General features: G+C 41.2%; 1 protein-coding gene across 1 annotated transcript; it reads left to right on the forward strand.

The window, feature by feature from the left end:
- The first annotated feature begins 885 nt into the window (after positions 1-885).
- Positions 886-25,782, forward strand: FBP2 (fructose-bisphosphatase 2). The gene is made up of 7 exons (XM_019711965.3): positions 886-1,157; positions 5,605-5,767; positions 7,892-7,984; positions 17,659-17,799; positions 19,957-20,094; positions 24,041-24,160; positions 25,371-25,782. Exons 1-7 carry the CDS (start codon positions 988-990, stop codon positions 25,563-25,565), a joined length of 1,020 nt encoding a protein of 339 aa, XP_019567524.1. The 5' UTR covers positions 886-987; the 3' UTR covers positions 25,566-25,782.
- The last annotated feature ends 440 nt before the right edge of the window (positions 25,783-26,222 follow it).

The raw sequence follows: 26,222 nt of genomic DNA on the forward strand, positions 1-26,222 counted from the left end.
ATAAAGCACCTATTATGTGCCAGGCACATCTTATCACTTTAATCCTCACAACCACTCTATAAGGCACATGTTTTACGGTTCTTCTCATTTACAAGTGAGGAAACAGAGGCTTTATATAACTAGCAAGTAACTAGCTGGGGAGTCAGAGCCAGGTCTGTCTCCCCCTAGAGAAAGTTTTTACATCACCCTATCCAGACCCCCATCAGCTCTAAGGGCAGTTATTTCTAGGGAGTGGGTTGGAGGATGGGCTGGTAGTGAGGACTTCCACTTTATACTTCCGTAGTGTTTCCTCTTCAACAAGCAAGCATTATTTTTTTTGTTATAAAAGTGCAAATCTAGATAAATCGATAAAATAACCCTGGTGCTAGTAGTCACTGTGCTAGAAATAGAATTTTTTTCTTCCAGATTTGGATATCTATTATGGATATACATTCAGTCCTACATGCTTTTTGGAAATAGAGAGCATCCTTTTCAAGCTTATATGAAACAACCCTGGCTAAGAGTTCCCAGGATTACTATTAGTTTATTATGCCACCGATACCCCAGATAAGAGATCTGCCAATCTGTCTTCTATAAACCACAGGGGAATCAGGTTCTTCAGTAGATAGATGTGAAGAATCCTTTTCAGTCCTTGAATAAGAGAGTTTTATGGATCATGTTTTAGTGGCTGGATTTCTTGTCTACCACGGGTTACTAAATGGTTTCTTCTTGGGATCTTTAAAGAAAGGAGCTCACAGAGAGAAAGTAGGTCTGTGTCTGTGGGCTGCCCGGTTCTATTTACAGCTTGCTTATGGTGCCTTGGCAGCCTTCAGAATCAGCCACGCCAGACAGATTTCCTTGAGGTCTCGCCCAGTTATCTCAATCACGTGGGCTGGGGCACTTTTCCTTCAAGGTTCTAGGCCAGCTCTGATACCTCGGAGCAACAGCTCTTAGAGATAAGCAAGGCTTTCTGCAGAGAGAAAAGGACTTTGAAAATTACCTGCCACAATGACTGACAGAAGCCCCTTCGAAACCGACATGCTCACCCTGACCCGCTATGTTATGGAAAAGGGACGTCAAGCCAAAGGGACAGGGGAGCTCACGCAGCTGCTGAACTCCATGCTGACTGCCATCAAAGCCATCTCTTCCGCGGTGCGCAAGGCCGGCCTGGCCAACCTGTGAGTCCCGGGGAGCAGGTGCAGGCACACAGACCAGTCCCAACGCGCAGGGGTCAGGTCCAGGTGGGGTGTAGGCAGAGCTGCAGGATCTCAGGCAGGAAATCGGGTCAAAAGCTATTTTCCTATGTGCCCCAGAGGGAAGTTGTCTTTAAAGTATCTGTCACGTGTGCTTTGGTAAAAGGGACTTTGACTTGAATAAGAAAGGAACAAAATGCTTGGAGACATGCTACGGTGAAAAAATATACATAATTTTTCCTGTTGCCATGTATGTAATGATAACAAGCTCAGTGGCTTGTTCCATTAAAACATATATTGAATTATTGCGATTTGTATCTGCATTGTCACTGGCACAAAGAAACAGCTAGGAGGCTTGGGCGGTCCCTTTATTTTCTTTGCAGATAAGAGCATTTTATTGTCATGACCTTTGCCAACAGTTAGGAGCTAGACATCATTTACAAAATAACTTCCCAGGAACTCGGCCCACATCTCTTTCTCACCATCGAAAGGAGTCTTGTTTTTAAAACGATTTTTAAATTTCTTCTCTGTGACTCTTTCTTTATCTTCTTCTCCACTTGGTGGGCAGGGAGCTGAGAGGTGCTGGTCCTGGAAGGAAGAAATGCCCAGTGTTCAATACTTTGTTCTCTTTGGTGCTTTATCCAAGCACAGAATGAAGCCAAGTTCAGGCTGTAGCAGCTGGTCAACCCAGACAAGTGTCCAGTTTAAGTCTGTGATAAAACGAAGCAGTCTTTCTTTAGGCTTCCCTTTTCATTGTAGTAATTCCAATAGAAGTCCTCTCAGAAGTTGAAGGGAACTATTATAATTATTATTCCAAACTGAAGAAATTACAAAGTCTTATCACTTAAAATTTTTGCTATTAGCAATTTAGTGCTTTTAACACACACACACACACACACACACACACACACACACACACACGATTGCATTCTATAACAAGATGTAATGATCACAAGATAATTACAGGATTATTTATATGTAAAGTTTTGTCCCAGTAATGGGGTCCGGATTCAAATACCTCATGATCGGCTTTTTCCCTCTCTGTGTATTGCTGTCACTGTATTATTACCTCATGTGGCAATAATGGCCAAACTCGCCTTGTTTGTGGGCTCTGCTATGCTTAGGGCCCTTCCCTGCTGTCTGCCTGACATTCACCAGCTCCTGCTCTGGGCCGACACTGGGCTCGGCAGCGGCTGCTGTGGTTGGGTGTTATCAGTCGGCTGCAGAACTGACTCTGTGGCTGCCGAGTGTCCAAATGAAGTGGAGTCAGGAGTTTGATAATTAAGGTGCTCAGATCTGATTTGGCTTTTCCTTCCACGTGATCATGAACAATGATCTATTCTTGCTAGGACATCAGTTTCCCCATTTGCAAGACGGAGAGGATGCAAATAGCCTCTAACTTGTAGGGTTATTGTAAGGGTTAGTGAGTCCACGTGATGGTGATTTCGGCAGTGCCAGCCCTATGGTAAATGCTCAGTATGAATGCTCCTTATTACCGTGGCTCCATGCCCAGACCTGGGGAAATTTGCCGGCTGGCTGGTCGATGCCACAGACTGACCAGTAGGTGGCAGGCGCAGCCCGTGGAAACACAACGTCAGGATTCCACATTTACTGGGAGGCTGAATTTTCCTTGGTCTGGCAGAGGGCCCACATTCTGCCAGTTCAGACGACATCCTTCCCCTGGTCCTTCTGTAACACACACTCAAAGTGGCAGCGGGAGAAGTCTATTGGCTAGAAATTCCTTCTTTATAACAAGATGCTGAAATTATTTTAAGAGAAATCTTGAATTGCTTCTCGGAGAGCTAAAAGGTTGCACTGTCCCAGAGCAAATCTGCTCAGGAGAAAGGGACTTCGACATATTTCTGCCACTTCCCATACATTTCTAGGCACAGATTCAATTAATGCAACTTAAAAGTGATTAGGAATTCTCATGTTTTCCTTCTTTTTTTCTCTGCTCCTTGTTGTAGGAAGAAGGGAATGCTAGAATGCCTCCTCTGAAAGCCTCTCTGAAGCTTTTACTGCCAAAATGGCAGAAAATCCACTCAAAAATGGTCAGGAAAGCTTCCGTGCGAGGAGGTATCGCCTTATGCGTTATAAAGCACCCCTTCACCCATGCTTTAACTTGGAGCATTTGTCAGGCAATCAGGCCTTATTGTGAATGAGCTTCAGTTCTTTCTGGAAGGAAGTGTGTGGGTGGAGGTGGACACAGCAGGATGCCTGGCACCTGGAGGAAGGGTGAGAGGGCCTGGTGAGGGGTGAGTAAGGGTGAGTTGGTGGGGTTTTGGGGGGGGAGATTGTAAAGCACAGGACAGAGAGCCTGTTTCTCAGCTCTGCTCACCAAAGGCCTTGGGCACCCTGACCATTCTCTAGCAGCAGCGGCTGCAAGAATCCACATTAAACAAGAGGTTGGGTTTGCGATCCCTTTAAACTCCAACGCAAAAGAATCCAGTTTTATTGTTGCTATTGTTTGTTTGCTTTTATTTTTTATTTTTTAATTTTTTTAAAGAATTTATTGGGGAAGGGGAATAGGACTTTATTGGCGAACAGTGTGTACTTCCAGGATTTTTTTCAAGTCAAGTTGTTGTCCTTTCAATCGTAGTTGTGGAGGGCGCAGTTCAGCTCCAGGTCCAGTTGCTGTTGTTAGTTGCAGGGGGCACAGCCCACCATCCCTTGCGGGAGTCGAACTGGCATCCTTGTGGTTGAGAGGATGCATTCCAATCAACTGAGCCATCTGGGAGCTCAGCGGCAGCTCAGCTCAAGGTGCCATGTTCAATCTTAGTTGCAGGGGGCAGAGCCCACCATCCCTTGCGGGAATTGAGGAGTCGAACCGGCAACCTTGTGGTTGAGAGCCCACTGGACCATGTGGGAATCAAACCTGCAGCCTTCGGAGTTAGGAGCATGGAGCTCCAACTGCCTGAGTCACCGGGCCGGCCCTGTTTGCTTTTATTTTGAACCAGAAGCTACACGCTTTGAGGCCAGGCTGCCAATATTGTTTTTCAAGGCAACTGGCTCAGCATATCACATCACAGCAGACATCAATTGACATAGGGAGGGATTGTGGGAGAGGCTGTCAGTCAGGGAAGAGGGTGGGACGTGACTTGTCCCCCTGAGGGTAAATCCGTGGTTCTCGACCCTGGCTACCTATTAGAACACTTGAGGATTCCTTCAACAAATAAATGACGTTAAAAAGGGAGAGGAAAAGAAATTACTTCCCTGCCATCCTTTCTTCTTTATTAAGTGAACACTATTGAATGTCTCCTATGTCCCCAGACCCTATGTCCCCAGATACAGTAGCTGTACTTCTTGCCTCAGTGAGCAGACAGTCCAGCAGGAAAGACATTCCTATGAACAGATCGTGAGCCACTGTGGATCGGATGGCAGTGGTGTGCCTGGTGTGTGGTGGATACATGAAGGGGGTCCAGGGAAGCTTCTAGAGCAGGTCAGGAGGGTCAGTAGGAAAAAGCTGATGGCAGATCGGGACCATTTCTGCGGGGTAAGTGCCACAAGTGAAGGTGAAAAGGAGGAACAGCTTGCTGGATGCTGGTGGCCACAGGACAGTTGTGGCTGTTGGAATGCAAAAGGCTTGGGTGCAGTGATAGCCACATTGTTCTTAGAGGTAAGAGTGTGGGGGAGCGGGGCAGCAAACCCAGGTGTGTGCCCTGCAGGTCTGGAGGCTGAGACTGGCTGAGTGAGGATGAGGGGGACAAAAGGCATTGCCAGTGTGGGAACAGGGCTTCCCAGTGGGGCCTGATGGGTTCCCCTTCCACTGTGGGGACTTGGGAACTCTGAGTGGACCAGAGTGATCTGACTCAAATTTTAGAAGGATCCTTCCTGTGAGGGTGGAAGCTATGTAGGAGACCTTTGCATATGAATACTTTAAAACACAAAGACTCTAGATAGAATTTTATAGTAGTGCTCTTTCTAACATTGCTTGAAAAGGTAGTGAAGAACCAAATTAAATTAGTGAAGTCTGTTCCCAAATTTCCTTCTTATTCAAGTAACACCACGCTACAGCAGGGCAATTTTCAATTCAGCCCGGCAGGCCACTGTTGGAGGATAAATAACAAATATTGAAATTCCAGGGCTATAAAGTCATGGTCCTTTGGTTTTTGGAGTCATTAATTATGGTACATGTGACTTTATGACTCTCTCTCTTTACCTCCCAGTGCTGAGGGCAGGTTTGCAATTTTGTAAAACTGAATTTTGGTTAGTGCATTGGGAGAACAAGGGAATAGGACAATATCCCCGAGATGTAAAGGAAGCAAGGTTGAGAATCACCGCTGTGGGACGTGACATACTTGGTTTGTGTTTACAATTTGGAGACACCGGAGCCATGAAGGGAAAAGAGGATACACTGGTGGTGTTTTAGTGTCTGGTCATTCAGCGTTTTTTTGTTTTTGTTTTTGTTTTGCTTTGTTTTTGGTCTTCTTAGGTATGGAATCGCGGGAAGCGTGAACGTGACGGGGGATGAAGTGAAGAAACTGGACGTGTTATCCAATTCCCTGGTAATCAACATGCTCCAGTCCTCCTACAGCACCTGCGTCCTGGTCTCCGAAGAGAATAAAGAGGCGATTATCACCGCCAAGGACCAGAGGGTGCGTGCGGGAGCCGGGAAGCAGTTCCGCTTATCACCACTAGACGGTGCTACTGAGTTGGGAAGATGGTTGCCTCATTTTTTCTTTTGTTTCCCGGATTTTCCTCTGTTGGTTCATTTTCGGTTTCCCGAAACAATTGCATACTTCTTTAGTCGGAAATCTCATGCTGCCTAGTAAAAAAGACTCCAAAGCAGGGCAGTCATTCATTTAGGAAATAAATCACAGTGATTTACCGAAACGTCTCAGTGGGTGGGGTTCATGAGTTTTCACTGAATGTTTCCATAACAAGTGCTGGCATTTGGGGGAACTTGAACATCATCAAGTTCAGTAAAAAGTAGAGTTCGCTGGGAGAGCCGTACTATACGACCTTTTATTCTTCCCCTCCTCACATCTGCTCAACCCCACCCCCACCTCGGCATCCACACACTTCTTCATGCTGGTTATAGTTTCAGCAGAGGTTTCTTCATGCCTGACACAATGTCAGACTAATACAGAAAAGAAGTGAAAATGGTGCGTTCTCTTGCCTTAATACAATGGTAAACTTGGTTAGTGCAGGGTATGTCTGGGAGGGCCCATATTCACTATGGTTTTGTGAATAGTTTACTAGAGAGAGTTTTGCTGGTGGCCAAAAAATCCATCCCACGTTCAGCTGTGATACAGTAATATGAAATAAATGCTGGGACTACTGGCCCCTGATTTATACATTGGGTGTTGGGGACAAAGTGTCATTTCTTTATGATTCTCCGGTAGGGCAGAGAAGGTAAAGTAAAACCAAATTTATTAAGCAACTACTATATGTCAGGGACTGTGAAAAACACTTTTCTTGTCTTATGTAATGTAAGCTAAATCACACCTAATATTTTCAACTTTCAATTTCTACTGCTATGACCCTCAATTATCACTTCAATCCAATTTAACATTGTCTTTCCTGGTTGGCCTGAGCGACACCAGTCTTCACGCTAATTCATGAGTACTCCACGCCTACTCCTATATCACCTCCTTGAATACTTTCCAACATATGCTAGATGCTCAGCAAATATCTGTTGAATAAATACATGAATGAATGAACGAACTAAGTTGGATTATCCACAGGGAGAATGGGAAATTTCCAAGTTTATGAATTATCCCACTTTTTGTGCCCTCCCCCCCCCCCCATCCCCACTCCTGTTGAGCAAGGGGGAAAAAAGGAAATAAAGTTCAACTTAAGCTAGGGCATTGCTCATTAGAAAGTCAGGGAAAAGTAATTTTAGTGGCAGGAGAAGTGACTCCCATTTTACTTCATGTTTTATTACCATGTTTAATTAGCCAGGAGACTCCAGTCCCCATCGTGAAGACTCTCAGAGGGCCTTGCACAAAGGAGGCTTGTAAAAAGTATCTGGTGACTTCTCATGGAATGTTGGCTGGAGCTGCCTGTGACAGCAGTGTGGGTGGGTGCCAGGGACATGGTATGGCAAGACCCCACCTGCTCTGTCTTCTGGTTTTCACATCAGACAGGTAGGTTGGATGCAGCAAAATGCAGAAGAGTACTTTTATTCTCCTGAGATATCTATCTATACATACCAGCTAGCTTAGTAAGACAGACCCAGAGGCTCTGGGACATTGCTCTGAGATTTTTTGAATTTTTTTGGCAAAAATGCTCCACAATGAAAAATAGCTGTCTGGGGAAAGGCTTAGAAAGAATTATCAATAACTGACCTTACTTTGGATGTCAGTGGAGTGAGTCCAGGTTTATCTTCAGTTTCTCTACTTCTTCCCTGCAAGGTGCCCATTTCAGATCAGGTTTCCTCTCACACCTTCAGCAGCTCCAAGTCCCCGTGGGCCCAAGTTGGAGGGGAGGAAGGAACCAGAAGAGGCAGAAGGAGAGCTATTTGGAGGTCGTGGGACCTCCATTGCCTTGTGTGGGTGTCAACTAATCTGTTATGGGCAGGTAGGCTCTGAGCTACACAATTCATATATGCTGATATACTCTGCCATTAGTAAGTAATTGCATTTTTGAAAAGGATATCCCTTTGTTCTAAATCATTTTTTGGTGTCATGTCATCTGTTCCATATCACCACTTACATAGACTGTGTTGATCAGAAGGTGATCTGATTGGTGGTTCTTCCTTCCCTCTGTATGTTCAGGGGAAATATGTGGTCTGCTTTGACCCACTGGATGGATCTTCCAACATTGACTGCCTGGCCTCCATTGGAACCATATTTGCCATCTACAGAAAGGTGAGTAGACAGTCTGATCTTTAATGCCTCTTTCCTCTGGTGGTTTCTGGAAGGTTCCTGGGCTGGAAGCCACACGTCTGGAGTTCTAACCTCTGTCCTCCCACTAAGCAGACAGGCCACTGTAGGCAATCATGAACCTTACTCTGCCATGGGCTCCTCATTGGAGGAAACAAAATGGTAATTTTCCCTTTGCCTTCTTCACGGCATTCATGAGAAAATAAAGTGAAAGGACAGTTGAGGCCTTGTTTTGAAAACCTGGATGCGACACAAATGTCAGACAAGGTATTAGGTTCCAGGCAGCATCTGAAAGCCCCTCTGTTTCTTCTTTGTGTATCTCAAATCTAACTGCATGTCTTATCTATCACTGCTGTAACAATTTACCACACATTTAGAGCTTAAAACATCACCCTTTGATGATCTTCCAGTTCTGTAGGTCAGAAGTCTGGCAGGTGTGGCTGGTTTATCTGCTCAGGGTCCCCTAAGGCCAAAATCTGGGTGTCAGCCAGCAGGGCCTGCTATTGAGAGGCTGTGGTGTGTGTGTGTGTTAAGGATTTAATGAGCTTCTGGGCTCATTTAGGTTGTTGGCATAATTCAGTTCCATTCTGTCATGGGATGGACGTCCTTGTGTTTTGGCTGGCCAATGCTGGGGGTCATTCTCAGCTTCTGGAGGCTTCCTGCATTCCCTGGCTTGTGATTCCTACATCTTCGAAGCCAGCAAAGGCAGGCCAAGTCTTTCTCACACTTATCTGTCTGGGTCCCCCACTATGCCTCATCTCCCTGCCTCCAGCCACAGAAAGTTCTTGGCTTTTAAGGTCTTGTCTGATTAGAGTTGGGCCCACTGGGATAATCCAAGATAGCCTCCCCCTTTTAAATTGGTAACTGTAACAAAGTCCCTCTTGTCATGTAATGTAACATAGTCACAGATTCCAGGGATTAAGATGTGTTTGGGGCCATTCTACCTGCCCCATATACTTAACAACAGACAGGATTTTATGGGTTGGTTTTTGACCATCCAGAATCTTCATGCCAAACCACATAATCCACACTCTACTTCAGTCCTTGCTCAAATCAGGAGGGCTGGGTCTTTGCCCTTGGGGCTTTCAAGCAGGAGGCCAAGGGCACTTGAAGTTCTCAAGGATCGCTCTGTTGGGTAACCTGCCCTCTGATTAGTTTTCGAAGCCCATCTCTCGGGCTCCACAGTGCACATTCTTTTTACTAAATTACTTATGATCAAACAAATGCAGACTTCAGTTATTTGCTATACTACCAATTTAGAACAAATTATATAATGTTTGTATAATTAACTTTCCATGTGTGTCTTTCTTAGCTCTCCTAGATTACAAACTCGGGAGAGGATTGGGTATGCCTCATGTCACCTAATGTTCTGTCTCTAGATATTGATAATCCAATAAATATTTCTGCTTGGCTGATAGTTATCCAAAAAAGGGGGGCAAGAATTTGATTTGTGGGGCAAAAGCTTAGCAGAAAACTAACCTTAGCAGGATATGTGTATTAGCTTAAACTTTTTTTCTGAGAAGAAAAACAAAGAATCGATGAGTCATCTATTTCTTCTGTCTTGGAGAACAAAATGGAAGCTAACCCAGCTTGGGCTAGAGGAAACTTCCAAGGATGTTTTCTAGTTGGTGGGTTTTGTTTTGTTTTGTTTTGTTTTGGGTTTTTTTGGTTTTTGTGTGTGTGTGTTTTGTTTTTTCCTTTTGAAAAGAGAAAAGGAGACTCTTGTTAAGGGAGCAGGAGAGAATGACAAGATATTTTCTCTGATATCTGAGAAAGCTAAAGACTAAGATGATTTTTCAGTTTATGCAAAAATGAGTTAGGTGAGTAAAAGAGCTTTGTTTCCCCATTTGAGGTATAGCTTAGAGATAAAAATAAAGAGATAGCTGGTGTGATACTTATGAAAGTCTGGAAAAAGACACCCAGTTGTATCTTTGAGGTGGTTAGTATTGGTGTTCTCATCATGGCTGTTGCTCTTGACTCAGCCACTGCTCTACCCACCTGGAAGAACAATGCTCTTAGGTCAGTCCTCATCTCAGCCCCAAAGCAGGTACACATAATATTGTCACTTTTTTTAAAAAAAACTGGTGAACAAATGGAAGCACAGAGAAGGTAAATAACTAGACTAAAATCATCAGTCAGGCCTACGGCCATACCACACTGAATGCACCCGATCTCGTCTCATCTCAGAAGCTAAACAGGGTCGGGACTGGTTAGTACTTGGATGGGAGATCATAAAATCATCAGTCAGGACATGGCAGGATAGGGATTCAAATGGGCCTTCTAACTTCACCTTCATGGCTCTTAATAGCTTCTCCCCTCTCTCTCAGTTTTACTGAAATATAATTGGCATATAACATTGTATATACTAGTTTTAGATGTACAACATGATTTGATATATGTATATATTGTGAAATGATCAACACAATAAGTTTAGTTAACATCCATCACCTCACATAAGTACAATTTTTTTCTTGTGATGAGAATTTTTAAGATATACTCTCATAGCAACTTTCAAATATATAGTACAGTATAATTAACTACAGTTACCATGCTGTACATTATATCCCCAGGACTTATTTATCTTATGTATCTTATAACTTTTGACCATGGGTGAACCATTTCCCCCTCATTGCCCCACCACTTGCCTCTGGCAACCACCAATCTGTTCTCTGTTTCTGTGAGTTCAGTTTTTGTTTTGTTTTGTTTTTTCAGTTTCACATATAAGTGAGATCATATAGTACTTGTCTTTCTCTGTCTGACTTATTTAACTTAGGATAATGCCTTCAAGGTTTTTAACATAGAGAATGCCATCCATGTTGTTGCAAGTGGCAGGATTTTCTTCATTTTTTATGGTTGAATAATATTTGATTGTGTATGTACACCACATTTTTTTTATCCATTTATCCGTTGATGGACACTTAGGTTGTTTCTATGTCTTGGCTATTGTGAACAACGCTGCAATGAATATGGGAGTGCAGCAATCTGTTCAACATAGTGTTTTCATTTCCTTCAGATACAATTCCAGAAGTGGAATTGCTAGATCATATGATAATTCTATTTTTAATTTTTTGAAGAATCTCTATACTGTTTCCATAATGACTGTACCAATTTACATTCCCATCAACAGTGCACAAGGGTTCTCTTTTCTCCACATCCTCACCAGCACTTGTTATCTCTTGTCTTTTTGGTGATATCCATTCTGACAGGTGTGAGGTGATATTTCATTGTGGTTTTGATTTACATTTCCCTGATAATTGGTGATTTTGAATAACTTTTTACGTAGCTGTTGGCCTTTTGTGTATCTTCTTTGGAAAAATGTCTTCTCCGCATTCAGTTTTTCTCCCCATTTTTAAAATCAGATTGTTTGTTTGTTATTGAGTTATATGAGTTCTTTATATATTTTGAATATTAATTCCTTATCCTATGTATAATTTGAAAATATTTTCTCCCATTCTGTAGGTTGCCTTTTCATTTTGTTGGTGGTTTTAATAGCTTTTTAAGGCCAATTTGTGTAAAGACAAAGAGGAATAATGGGGAAGGCTGTGATGCGAGGGGACAAGGGGCATATGGGAGGCTGCTGCATCTTCCTCTCAATTATTCTGTTAACCTAGAACTCCTCTAAAAAATACAGGGTATTTAAAACAAAAAGGAGAAATATTATTATACATAATATGGGATAGTCACACTTGAATTTAGGTGATTTTGAACACAGAGATTTTTGTCTTAAAGTTAAGTAAAGCACAGTTTTTGAAGGCTAATCCAAATAACCATAGTTTCTCTCTGATAATATTTCTAAAGAAGGGGAGCAAATTTGAGAAACTAATAAACCACTTTTAGAATGGAAATTATGAACAAGGAAAAAAAACAGAAAAAAAATCTCTAATGGAATGGAGATAAGTAATTTCTGTCATAAAAAATTCAAAGTAATGGTCATAAGGATGCTCAACAAACTTGGGAGTAGAACAGAGGAACTCATAGAAAGTCTCAATAAAGAGTTAGAAAATATAATAAAGAACCACTCAGAGATGAAGAATACAATAACTGAAATAAAAAACACACTAGAAGGAATCAACAGCAGATTAGTTAATACAGAGGAACAGGTAAGTGACAGGGAAGATAGAATAGTGGCAATCACTTAATCACAACAGCAAAAAGAAAAAAGAATTAAGAAAAAGAAAAAGGATAATATAAGGGACCTGTAGGACAACATTAAGTGCACTGACATTCATGCTATGGGGATTCCAGAAGGAGAAGAGAAAGAAAGGGGCAGAAGGTATATTTGAAGAAATCATGGCCAAAAATTTTCCTAATCTGGGGAAGGAACAAAGACATCCAGGTCCAGGAAGCACAGAGAGTTCCAGACAAGATGAACCCAACGAGGCCCATATCAAGATATATTGTAATTAAAATGGAAAAAAATGATAAAGAGACAATCTGGAAATCAGCAAGCTGAAAGCAACAAGTCACAAACAAAGGAAATCCCATAAGGCTATCATCTGATTTTTTCAGCAGCAACTCAACAGGCCAGAGGGGAGTGGCTGGAAATATTTAAAGTGCTGAAAGAAAGGAACTTATAACCTAGAATACTATACCCAGCAAGGTTATCATTCAGAATTGGAGGAGAGATAATTTCCCAGACAAGCAAAAATTAAAGTTCACCACCACCAAACTGGCTTTACAAGAAACGCTAAAAGGTCTTCTTTATGCAGAAAAGGAAAGGCCATAACCAGGAATAAAAGAATACAAGTAAGAAAGAATTGCACTGGTAGAGGCAAATGTATAATAAACACAGTGAATTAACCACTTATAAAGCTAATATGAAAGTTAAAAGACAAAAGTAGCAAAATTAGCTATAGCTACAATAAATAGTCAGGGACATATAAAACAAAAATGTATAAATATATGATGTCAAAACAAAGCGTGGAGGGAGGAGTAAAAATGTAGTGCTTTTAGAATGCATTTGAACTTAAACACCTATCAGCTTAAAATTAACTACTATAGATATAGATGGATATATATATATGAATCTCATGGTAACCACAAACCAGAATCCTACAAAAACATACACAAAAAATAAAAAGAAAAGAACCCAAACAAAACACTAAAGAAAATCAGGAAACCAAAATGAAAGAGGTCAAGAGAAGAAGAAAGGGACAGACAGCTACAAAAAACAATTAACAAGATAGCAATAAGCACATACCTATCAGTAATTACTTTAAATGTAAATGGACTAAGTACTCCAATCAAAAAACAAGAGGTGACTGAATGAATGAGAAAACAAGACCCACCAACATGCTACCTATCTCATAGATGATAGGGTTAAATGTAAAACTTTGCAACTTTTACAATAAAGCATGAGAGAACATATCCAGGAACTGGGTCTTGGTGCAGAGTTTTTAGACATGACACCAGAAGCACAATCTGTAAAATTGAAAAAGAAAAGATAACTGATAATGGGACTTTATCAAAATTGAAAACTTTTGCTCTGTAAGAAGATGAGCATACAAGTATAGAATGCTCATTTTTTGCTTCTGTTAAGAAGATGAGTATACAAGTATAGAATGAGATAAGTATTTGCAAACCACATGTCTGACAAAAAAATACCTAGAATTCTCAAAACTCAACAGTAGAAAACTCCAAACAATCCAATTAGGACATAGGATATGAAGAGACATGTTACTGAACAGGTAAATATAAGTTTCTTATTAAATAAGCTATGAAAAGATATTCAACATCACTCCCCATTAGGGAAATGCAAAATAAGACCACAGTGGGATATCACTACCATCTATAAAACATCTAAAAGAAAAAAACAGTGACACGAAATGCTGTAAGGATGCAGAGAAACTAAGTCTTTCAAGCATTGTTCGTGGAAATGTAAAATGACACAGCCACTCTGGAAAAGTTTGACAGTTTCTTTAAACAAAACAAAACATAACAATGAAACAGTCACATACTGTAGGACTTATCAATTCCATTCCTGGGCATTTATCCAGAGAAATGAAGGCTTATGTCCACACATAAAACCTGTACATGATTGTTCATAGCAGCTTTGTTGGTAATAGCCCCAAACTGGAATTAACCAAAATGTCCTACAATAGTTGAATGGTTAAACAAACAGTTATACATTCATATCATGGAGTACTACTGAGCAATAAAACGGAGCAAACTATTGATATGTGCAACAACTTTGATGGATCTCAAAGGCATTATGCTGAGAAAAAAAAAAAAAACTTCAAAAGATCACAAATGGTATGATTCCATTTATGTAATAGTCTTGAAACGACATATTTATAGAGATGGGGAAGAGATCAGTGGTTGCCAGGGATCTGGGATAGTGGGGAGGAGGCAGGTATGACTATAAAGGGGGAGCACTCGCGAGATATCTGTGGTGATGGAAGAGTTCTGTATCTTGATGTGGTGGTGGGTACATAAATCTACACATGATAAAATGACATAGAGCTACACACACACTTAATACCAATGTCAGTTTCCTGGTTTTGATATTTTACTATACAGTAAGATATAGCACATGTAACATTGAGGAAAACTGGAGGAAAGGTACATGAGATCTCTCTGTACTACCTGTGCAACTTCCTGTGAATCTATAAATATATTTTTTTAAAGTTAAAAATATTTGGGAAATACCTAAATTTTAAACAATAGAGGCTGATTAAATCTGTGTAACTTCCTGTGAATCTATAAGCATATATTTTTTTAAGTTAAAAATATTTAGGAAAAACCTAAGCTTTAAACAATAGTGACTGATTAAATCTGGGGGGCCCACGCAATAGACTATCCAGCATTCTTATGAAAAAGTATGTACACACACACACACACACACACACACACATATATATGTGTATATATATATGATTTCATATATATGTGTGTGTATTCATATATATGTGTATACATATGTGTGTGTACTAACTTATATGTATGTGTATGCATGTCTATCGATTGCATGCAGCAACTATGGGTCAGATTGCACTAGATAATAAAAAAACAGACATGAACAATCCAGTTGGCACCTGCCACCATGGAGCTGCCATTCTATTTAGGAAATCAAACATTAAACACACTAATGAAGGTGTGTTGGGAGCTTCAGAGGAGAAGCATTGTGTACCTGGAAGCCCAAACCATGAGGTCAGGGAAGGCCCCACAGCAAAGCTGATGTTTCACCTGAGACTTGAAGGGTGACTATGAGTTCCTCAGGCAAAGTGTGAGAGGAGAAAGGAGAAGGCCATTCTGGCTAGAAAGAAGAGCATAGGCGGAGTTCTGGAGCCCACAGGCAGGGTGGAATGTTCGAGAGAAAAAAACCTCAGTGTTGCTGCAAGATAGGGTTTGGGGGTTGGGCAGAGAATGGTGTTGGACAAGGCTAGTCCATCCAGCCGGGGTTAAATCATGGAAGACCTGATAAAATGAGTTAAGAATATTGGACATCAAGGCAGTGGGAAATCAATGAAGTGTTTTAAACAGAGAAATGACATGGATCTGAGTGGGGCAAGGATAGAGTGGGAGGACCTGGCAGGAGGTGATGGCCACTCGGACCAAGGGATGGTGGTAAGAATAAATGGGAGGGCTTGGACCTGTGAAGAGTGGGTTGTAGAACTGACTAGACTTAGTGACTGAGTGAAGGTTGTGGGTGAGGGCGAGGAGAGTGGTTAGGGAAAGGGAGGGGAGGGTGATTCCCAGATCGCTACTGGTCAGATGACATACCATTTGCTAATCTGGGGAGCAATGGGAGAAGAGTGGAAATTTTGGGAGGTGAGACAGGGAAGATGAATTCCACCTTTGATGTGTTGTACTTGAGGCATCTGTGGGATACCTGAGTAAGGATATCTGGTGAGCAGATGGCTCCAAGAGTTGGCTTTCAGAGGAGATGAAGATGGAGGTCTGGGAGTCATTGGCACTGTGCAGGGCTTAGAACTCTTGTGGGTGAGATTGCCGAGGAATGTATAGACTGAGAAGAGAGTTTTATCAGTCAGGACTCTGGTATAAATGCCAGGAATGGATCAGGAAACTCCAAGACAGGAATATGGCCAGCCTCAGACACAGATTTCTGGAGCAGAAACTCTGATTGAGCCTCTTTGGGTCAGGAATGTATTCCAGATCCGTTTAAACTTGTGGGGAGGGTTGCGGGACTCATAACACAAACATAGCAGCTGAGATTCCAGTTCTCCACTTTGGATAGGGTGGCAGTTAAGAAGGTCCATTTTGCACTGGGTAGATACCTGAGGGTTGGGGAGGAACCAGGAGGAGCACCAACATTTGAGAAGAGGGGCTGGCAAAAGCAAATGAGAGGGTACATCTAGAAAGAAAGAAAGCCAGACAAGAGGGAGGTGGACAGAAAGAAGTTCTGGAGAGACACGTCTCAAGAAGGAGGCAGTAGCCAATGGATCCAACACCGCCTAGAGGTCAGCTAAGGGGAAGACTGGAAAATGTGGGACAGATTTAGTAGATAGAGTCATATCTGGCAGGCTGCTGTGGGGTCAGGAAAAGGATAGCCAATGTAGGCAGGCTTTCTAGACTCCAGGATAGAGATGAAGACAGAGACAGGAGAGTAACTGCAGGGACGTCTTGGGATCTAGAAAGTGTTTCTTGTTGTTTTTTAAGGACAGAAATTCTATGAGTAATTAAAGGCCAGTGGAATCAGTGGGAGAGGAGGGGTTCTCTTCAAGCCATGGTGTAAGTTCCTGAGGACCAAGGAGAGGGTGCGACGCCGAGCAGAGGCCACAGGATCATGGCTCAGAGAATGGAAAGTCTCTAGTCAGAGAACTCTGATTTTGTACACAGAAAATGTGATCTGTCTGATAGCCCAAAAAAAATGTTTCAGAAGCTTCCATGGGGAAGACCAAAGATTTAATTAAAAAAACTGAATACTACCTTCGCCTTCCAGTTCGCTGAAGGTTCTTAAGAGATCATGCTTTAGAGCAGTGTTTCCAAAACTTTCATGTGCATCAGAATTATCTGGATGGGTGATTCTGAAGGTCCAGCATTTCTGATTCTGGGGGTCTAGGTCATGGCCCAAGAATCTGTGTATCCAACCACATCTCAGGTGATGCTGATGCTGGTCCACTCTGAGCACTCTGGTCCATTCTGAGCACGGTTCTCAGAATCCGTATGTAGCCTGGGAATCTGAAAAGAAAGCCAAATTATTGAGCACATGTGCATATCGAATGAACACATAATTAGTTGTAAAAAAAATGTGTTAGAATGAATGTGAGATTGTAAAAGTAAGGAAAAATATTAAAGAAAATGTGTCATTTATTTATTTCCCTAGGGAAATACTAAAATAATAAAAATATTAAAGGGAAAGTGCCATTTTTAAAGAACACCTTAAAGAAAGGTAAGATTTGGTTTTAAAATAAATTTGTTAGGATGCTACTGGCAGGGGACAAACTGGCCCCATATTCTGTGTATTGTTGAGAAGGACACTGGCTTAGTGACAGGAGATGTGGGTCCAGCCCCAGGTTTATCACTCTCTGGTTTTAAGATGTGTGACCTTTCTGACCTCCATCCCTCTCTTTCAAATAATACAAATTATTATTTTATCCTTAGAAGTTATTCTTCAGGAGGGTTAAGAAGCCCAAACCTTGGCAAAGGGATCTCTTCAGAGACAATAACACACCATGTTTCTCTCCTCTCTTCCTCAGACCTCAGAGGGTGAGCCTTCCGAAAAGGATGCACTGCAGCCAGGCCGCAATATTGTGGCTGCGGGCTATGCGCTCTACGGCAGTGCGACTCTGGTGGCTCTTTCCACCGGGCAAGGAGTGGACCTCTTCATGCTTGATCCAGTAGGTACCCAATATTGGCAGTACCAGCACTTGGGACTCTATGGGCCTCTGTGCTTTAATTCCAGTCCCCTGGGATAACTTCCTGGTCATTCTTAATACTTGCTTCTTGGGCCAGAGTCTAGTTTGGGGAGACAACACTATCATAAAAAACATTAAGGACCTTTGTCCAAGTGAGGGCATTTGGGGGTCCTACAGTTTCAGTCAGGCCCCATCCTAAAAGAGTTTATTGTCCAAAAGTGTGTTCAACCTCTTTTGTTTATGGGAATACAATGGTTTAAAAATCCCAATGCTGCCAGTTTCCAGACAGAAACTTGAATTCTTTAGAGCAATACCACTTAATAGAACTTTCTGTGGCGATGGATATATTCTGTAACCTGTGCTGTCTAATATGGTAACCACTAGCCTCATATGACTAATTGAACACTTGCAATGAGGCTAATGTGACTGAGGAGCCGGGTTTAATTTTTTTATTTCATTTTAAATAACTTAAATAGCCACATGTGACTACTGGCTACCCTATGGGATAGCATGAGTTTGGAGGACTTCCCCTAATCTACACGTTCTTCCCAGTAGGAAGAGTGACTGATAGAAAACTCCTTTATCAGGTTCTGCTTTAATCTCCATACTTCTCACAATGAGAAAATGCTCAGTAGTAGAAGAAAAAGCATAGCCTCTGAGTGGATAAAAAATGATAGCACAATGCTGACTGAAGGAAGAAATAATTGGATAAAAGATGTAAGAGTTCAAAAAATAAGGATGAACCTTTTGGCAAGTGTACATTAAAAATGTTCAGGAGAAATTTTGGAAAATATTTGTAACTTATAGAATGTCTCTTGTATTACTAAATACTGGTCGCTTTGCCTATCACTTGTAAAACACTTTGCCAAATATAGTCAGGTCTTCTGAAAACTCTAATGATTTTGACCAAAATCCATTTCAAAGTTTCCAGTATTCAGTAAGTCAAAAGCAATTGTTCAGTATTTCAATTTAATTTGAATTTACAAATGTTTATTGAGCATCTAGTGTGTCCCAAGATACCGTTGTAGGCTGTGGAAGGAGATACAGCACTGATGAAGCAGACAAACATTATAGCCCTGGTGGAGTTACATGTTGGAACGTGTATGTGAAAGGAAGGGGGGGGAGGGTGAAGGAGGGGTCACAAAATTTCAAAACAGGGTTAAACTAAACTTTATAGTATGGAAACACAGTATCTTTTCAAATATAAACATTTCACATATAAACCCATCAGATCAAAACCCATTGATGTTTCCATATGCTGATACCCTAATTTCTCCTTTTCAAGAAGCAGGCGAAACTGGAGAAATTCTGTAGTTCACAAACATGACTCTCAGATGATAAAATTCCCCTTCTAAAATTGTTCTAGAATAATAGCTAACAGTTATATAGCACTTACTAAGTGGTGGGTATGTATCTGTTCCAAGCAATTTACATCTATGAATGTAACCTCCCAGCAGCCCTGAGGGGGTCCTGCAGGTAGTGACTGGTGGCTATAGAGGAACTGGGCACAATTTTATTCATAATTCTGAGGATTTCTTTAGTTTTTGTCAATTATTCCTTATGCTGAGTGAATACAGTTTCTGACTGAAGGGATTTCCTCTTTATTCCATCTAAGAGCCAGAGGGGTACCAAGCACTTCTCTAATGGCTTCCAAGATTGAAACCTTAAGACAAAAAGAATAACTGGACCCACACATTAGTGGTTGAAATGCATCCCCCACCTTTATGACAAGTCCCATCTGCGTAACTTCTTCTCATTGTTGATGGCCCAAATCTTCCTGAAAACATTAGGAATTATCTGGGTACGAGAACTTGGTGGACAAATACAGCTAGATTACTTATAAATGAGGCACCTAGCTGACAGTGAAAGTTACAAAGGAAACTTTCCCTCTTCCCTTTGAATTATTTTATCTCCTGTTATATTACTGCTTGAGCTTCCTGTGGGGCTCAACATTGTCGCTGTTATTTATACAACTCATAAAAACATCACTGGGCTGGCTGCAGAAGGACTTGGCAATGCCCTGGGCACTTCCAGCGGCCCCCATCTTCTAATGTTCTCTGATTACCGGAGAGTGTGCTGTTGGCTTCTGTTTCCTGGTATCTTTCTTCTTCTTACTGGTGTTTCTCTTCATCTTTCTAGGCTCTTGGTGAATTTGTTCTGGTGGAAAAAGAGGTCAAAATTAAAAAGAAAGGAAAAATTTACAGCCTCAATGAGGGCTATGCCAAGTATTTTGATGCTGCCACCACGAATTATGTGCAGAGAAAGAAATTTCCTGAGGTGAGTGAAGAAAGCCTAAGGCGGCAGCAGGGAGAATGCTGTCTCAGTGGGTTCCTGTTTTGTGGTGGCTCTTAGGGCCTGGCTAAAAGAGGTTGGTGCCCCTGTTGATGGCTTGGTCAGTATGAGAATGGTAGGCTCTGCCTTTCTTCAAAAACAATCGTTATCTTTTCTAGCTAAATTTTACCTACTAAAGGTAATACTCCCCAGTTTAGTTTTCTAAGAGAAATTGTTCATAATCAAAGCAGAGACCATATTTTCAAAATTTAGAGGTTCAGGTCAGAACCTCTTTCAAGTCATTTGTTTTCTGCACTACCACCTCTACAGATTCTGGTCACTCAGTTGTATTTGCTTTCAGATGGAATCATTGTATTTGAAGGTCCCATTTATATGCTCTAATATTGAGGCCTTGTGTTTGCCCCAAGTTTTAGGAAGGTCTTTGGCTCCCAACGTGATCACCAAGCTGTGGACTTCATACTGCTATTAACACAGCCCCAACAGTCCATTGAGTGGGTTCACCATATTCACCATCGGGCAGGTATGGGAGCATAGTCAAATAATTTCCAGATCAAGTGTAAAGTCTGGCCTAAATTGGGAGTAGAGCAAAGCTTATTTACAAGTGGGACCTTCTCTCACTAAATTCTGGGGGATGTGGTGAGGGAGGCCCCTTTTCATGTGGTGGAGCAGCGCTGGTGTGGTGTGCCAACCTGGCTCCTCATGAGCTCCAGGGAAAAGGGCTTGGGATTCCATGGGGCCAGGTGGCACTCACTCAACAGGATGTGAGACCTGACTTTGCTGCCTCAGATAAAGCTTTAGAGGGTTTTCTTCTCTTTTTCTTTTGTTTGTTTTATTAAGTGAAATTCTCAGAAGTGCAGTTTCCTGTATCTCTGCTTTACAAGATAGTATTTTGCCATAGTGCACAAACCCGTCAGATATTTTGAGGGCAAAAGCAACAGGATATGAATGAGATTGATAAACTCAAAATTATTTACAAGTTCCCAGTCTTGGAGATGGTTTCATAATGGTTTCAATTTTAAGCTAAAAGTGCCCCCTTTAGAACTCATAAAGGAAGATATTTATTTTACCACTGAAAAATAAAACTCTTATGCAAAAAAATCCCATAAATCTCTTTGAAGAAGTTGTAAACTGAGAAAACAAGTAATAACCTCATATATGATATATGACCAACAACATGAATAGTCTGACTACACAAGGATTCTTGTAAACCTTGTGAAACCAAGGATTCATAACACAAGGATGAGCCAGCCCCCAAATAGAAAACCGTCCATTTTGGAAGACATGTAAATGTCCAGACAGCAACTGGGAAGGTGCTAATAAAAATTCAAATTAAAATGCAGTATCATTTTTACATATAAGATTGGTGAGGATTTAAAAGATGAATAATCAATAGTGCAGGAAAATAAGCACTCTCATAAATTGTTAATGAAAACATAAACATCACAGTCTTTCTGGAGGGCGATCTGACAATCTGATTTTAAGTATAAAATATCCATACATTTTGATTCAGTAGTTTATCCTAAACTCCCAGGAGTTTATCCTTAGGAACTAATAATTCAAACGAAAAGAGATGAATGCAGAAGGATGTGTTATTGCAGCATTATTTACAAAAACAACAAAAGGAATAACTGCAGTATCCATTCATAAGGCTGGGTTAATATATTATGGGCATTCACAATATCCTAGTGAATATTGTGCTACACGTGTATTCATCTATTACAAAGGTAAGCTCTTCTTTATATATTGATAGTGAAACATATTCACAAAATATTCAGTGAAAGAAATGGGCTACAAAACTAAATATAATCATATATATGAATAAAATGTCTTCAAAGAATATGACATTTTGTTAACTGGTTTCTCTGTATGTGTGAATGTGTGCAATGCTCATGTGTTAATAAAAATAGACCATTCCAATTCTCTTTATAGAAATTATTATAAAACCATGTCATTTGAAGAGTCCAAAGAATAACCAACCAAAATAATTTAAGGGGAAAAGGTATATCAGGAAGTTAATGGATAATAATAGCATATTCTTTTTTTGGGATTTTATGATGTTTAATATAATATTAGTCAGCTTTGTAAAATTTGTAATATGTTATGATTTCTTTTTCCATTTTAAACAAATGCTGTTCTGCACCTTGAAAAAAAGAAAGTAAAATAGATTATTCTGTTTTGAAAAAGATGTCTCATTTCTCTCCTAAAGCTTTGCTTTCTGGAAGCCCCGCTCAGGTGTGAGCAGGCTCCTCCCACTCCCAACGCTTCCTGAGGCCTTTGCCTGTTGTTTTGCTGCAGGATCTTTGTGTTCTGGCGGCCATTCTCCCACACACCACATCCCAGGGGATGGGGAGTGGTTCCTCCCTCCCTCCCTCCCTCCCTCCCTCCCTCCCTCCCTCCCTCCCTCCCTTCCTTCCTTCCTTCCTTCCTGTATCACTAGTTAACCACTCTTTCTCCTACGCTTTGCAACTAAGTTCTCTTGAAAGAATAGTTTTTATACACTGTCCACTTCTTCCTTTTGAAAAAAATATTTTAAAAATATATTGGTTTGTTTTTAGTTATAAAGTAAGACAATACAGAAGACTATATGCATTTTAATAACTTTTTAAAATGTGAGAAGAAAACGGTTGCCATTAAATCTGCACTAACATTACAACAACCACTGTCCACATAAGGCTATTGAGTGCTTGAATTGTGTCTAGTCTAAATTGAGATGTGCTATAAGATACACACTGGATTTTAAAAGCTTAGTGTAAGCAGGGAATGTAAAATAACTCTTGAATAATATTTTCTATTGATTACACATTGAAATAATAACATTCTGATATATTATTTTAAATGAAAAATTATTTCTGAAACTCTTTACAATTTTGCCAGTGGATAAACAATGCTTGCAGTAAGTGCAAAAGTCGTCATTGTTCAAGGAGGTCTGGTCTCAGAAAGCTAAAAAAGGCTCTGAACCATGGTACGCCAAGAAGGAGTCTCAAGGAGATGCCAAGCAATTGTTTGAATTGTAGGAGAGGAAACTTCTTCTTCCCTTCTAGGTTTTTTTGCCGATTTAATAGTTAAATCGACGTAAGACAGATTAACAGGAGAAAACCAATTTAATTTCATACTTATGGAAACACAATTAAAAATATGAGACTCAAAGAAATAACCAAAGCAGGTAGCTTTTATAACTTTTAGACAAAGAAACAATAACTGTGTGAAGAAGTTAGGTCTAGGGGGTAGTAAATTAGTGAGGAAGTAACAAGGTTTGTTGATACAGCCTTCTAGGCCCTCAATTCTCTATCTCTGGTGATAAGGGTGTCTCCCTTCTGGTACAGGAAGGTTCTTTTCACATGGAAGATTTATTTCCTGTTTTCAGGGGAACAAAGGAAGGTCAGAGTATCCTTCTTGCACTGACTGTTTCTCAAGTTACTTTAATTCAAAATAATCAATATGCCAAAGTGGCATATTCTGCTCTCCTTCACTGTATTCTTCCTTTCCTTTCCTTTCCTTTCCTTTCCTTTCCTTTCCTTTCCTTTCCTTTCCTTTCCTTTCCTTTCCTTTCCTTTCCTTTCCTTTCCTTTCCTTTCCTTTCCTTTCCTTTCCTTTCCTTTCCCTTCCTCTCTCTCTCTCTCTCTCTCTCTCTCTCTCTCTCTCTCTCTCTCTCTCTCTCTCTCTGATAGCTTCTCTCTTAAGATTGTTATAGAATATTGTGTCTTACTATAAGTAGTCTTACATTTGATGAGTCCAATCACTAGTCGAAGTATGGGGACACTTAATGAATGAAATTCTCAATTATATAATTCAATTTTTAATTCCTCAGCTAGTGGGTGGAGGATGAAGAACCTGGAATGCAGAAGCTACACCAACTGGATGTGTGACCCCGAGCTGGGGCTGGCTAATTACTGAACTCACTGCATCTGTCTCTTCCTTCTCTGCTTTCTAGGACAGCAGTGCGCCCTATGGGGCCAGGTACGTGGGCTCCATGGTGGCTGACGTGCACCGCACCCTGGTCTATGGAGGAATTTTCCTGTACCCAGCAAACCAGAAAAATCCTAAGGGCAAGGTAATTCCTCTTTGTCCACTGTATCCAGTCAGGGAGCCAGTTGGAGTTTCCTTTCTCTTCACACATGCTTTTTGGCTACTGCCCTGTCCTTGGCATGTCTTTCTGTGAGTGGGCAGGTAGAAAAGAAATGAGGTGTATTTCCCATTAGTGAACTTTGAGGCTGTAGTAGAAGGTTTGGAGAAGAAGCATAAAGTTGTTGATATTGGCGATTTTTCTGGCTTTATGCCCATCGTTCACCGTGAGTCAGCTGTGTTTATCTCCCATTTTCCACATGCTGTGTCTGGCTTTTAGCTTTAGCATCAACTCTTTGGATCATAGACTCCTTTGAGAAGCTAGAAACTTATGGACCCACGTCTCAGAAAAAAATACGCATGCAAGCATGCATGTTACATACATTTTTAGGGGATTCACAGATGACCTGAAGTCCACCCAAGATCCTCCTGTGTGTGCTTGTCTCTGTAGACCCATGTAGATTTTAACTGCAGAAAAAATCGATCACGTGGCCTGCAGGCTAAGACACCATGAAGACCTGGGCATTGTGTTTCCAGATAGGTTTACTACAATAGCATCTGAAGGTCAGAGCAAATGTTGGCTCCAACACAAGCTTTATGTGAGAATGCTGTACTCTTTTTTTCTTTTTTGAAGTATCTAAATCAACAGGGTATAAACAAATGTTAATTGGTTACAACTTGAGACTTTATTGTTTGACACCCCAAAGCCCCTGCTCTCAAGTCCCGAGGGCAAGGGAAAAGGGGGAAAGGAGCCAAGTTCTCCAAGTTGTCAGTTAGACTCTCACGTCAGTCTGTCCAGGACAGTGTGGCCTCTAGTGTCCCTCCCATGGACAATCAGGGACCCAAGCTTGAGTCCTCACAGATAGAGCCTCCTAACCAGGCCTGCAGATTCAATTTGCTTCATTACTGAACCAACGAGAAAAGGGTACCAAGATCTCATTCTCCCAAACAAAGAGGCAGGTCTCTCATAAGGGTCGCAAGTCAGCTAGTAACTGACCAGAGGTGCCCGCAAAAGTAAATGTGGTGAGCATCATCTGACGAAACCCAGCCTTGTGGAGGGTCTAGATCTCAGGCAGCCCCCTCTGCTGAGGTGGGTGACCTACTCTCACTAACGAGACAGACAGAAGTTCAGGAGTTGGAATTTAGGGGTGTGGCTCAGGATTTCCGGCCACTTGCAAAGCTTGTCTGCTTCTCCACAGCTCCGGCTCCTGTATGAGTGCAATCCTGTGGCTTTCATCATTGAGCAGGCGGGAGGCTTGGCGACCACAGGTACCCAGCCCGTGCTGGATGTGAAGCCTGAGACCATTCACCAACGAGTCCCCCTGATTCTGGGGTCCCCAGATGATGTACAGGAATATCTCACCTGTGTGCAGAAACACCAGGCAGACAAGTAGTGAATTTGACCCTGCAAACCCTCTTCTCTTTGTCTTGTGCCTTGTACCGAGGACCCTGGATGAGTGATAAGCAGCCACAGTGGTGATGAGTAATAAACTGCCAATCTACTGAATTACAAACAGAACGGTAGAAGTCAACTGCTCAGCACAGGTCTAGAGGGCAGATGTGAGTCTGTGGTCAGTGTAAATGGTAAAAATAAAAACCCACATGTGAAAAGAACAACTTTCATTTGTTTTCTGTCATCAACAGTGGCAGACAGGGTTGTAATTCGAAGTCTGTCAGTTCAAGTAATCGGCAGCTGTCTACTTGTGGGCAAAAAGTACAGCGAGCAATTAAGAATTTGTCATGGTTGGCTTAAAATTTGACCCTAGTGTCTTATCCCGCAGTGATTCATTTCCTTTCTCATAAAAAAATACATATGTTGGATATACATATTATACATTTGAATGTATATTTATGTATTTTTAAATGGCTGACTTAATTTCTTAGAAGAGTTTTTGTCTTATTTTGGTTAAGGTTTGAGTTAGAAATCTCATGGCTATTAAATTCTAAAATTTTGAATTGTCTTTTTTGGGAGCAATAACTTGAATGACCAGTAACTGAATGGAAAAATGTAGTCACCTATTGACAGATCTATAAACTAAATGGAGTTAATA

The sequence above is a fragment of the Rhinolophus sinicus genome, chromosome 16 (assembly GCF_057876585.1).
Source record: "Rhinolophus sinicus isolate RSI-liver-muscle chromosome 16, RSI-T2T, whole genome shotgun sequence".
In the NCBI taxonomy this organism is placed as follows: domain Eukaryota; kingdom Metazoa; phylum Chordata; class Mammalia; order Chiroptera; family Rhinolophidae; genus Rhinolophus; species Rhinolophus sinicus.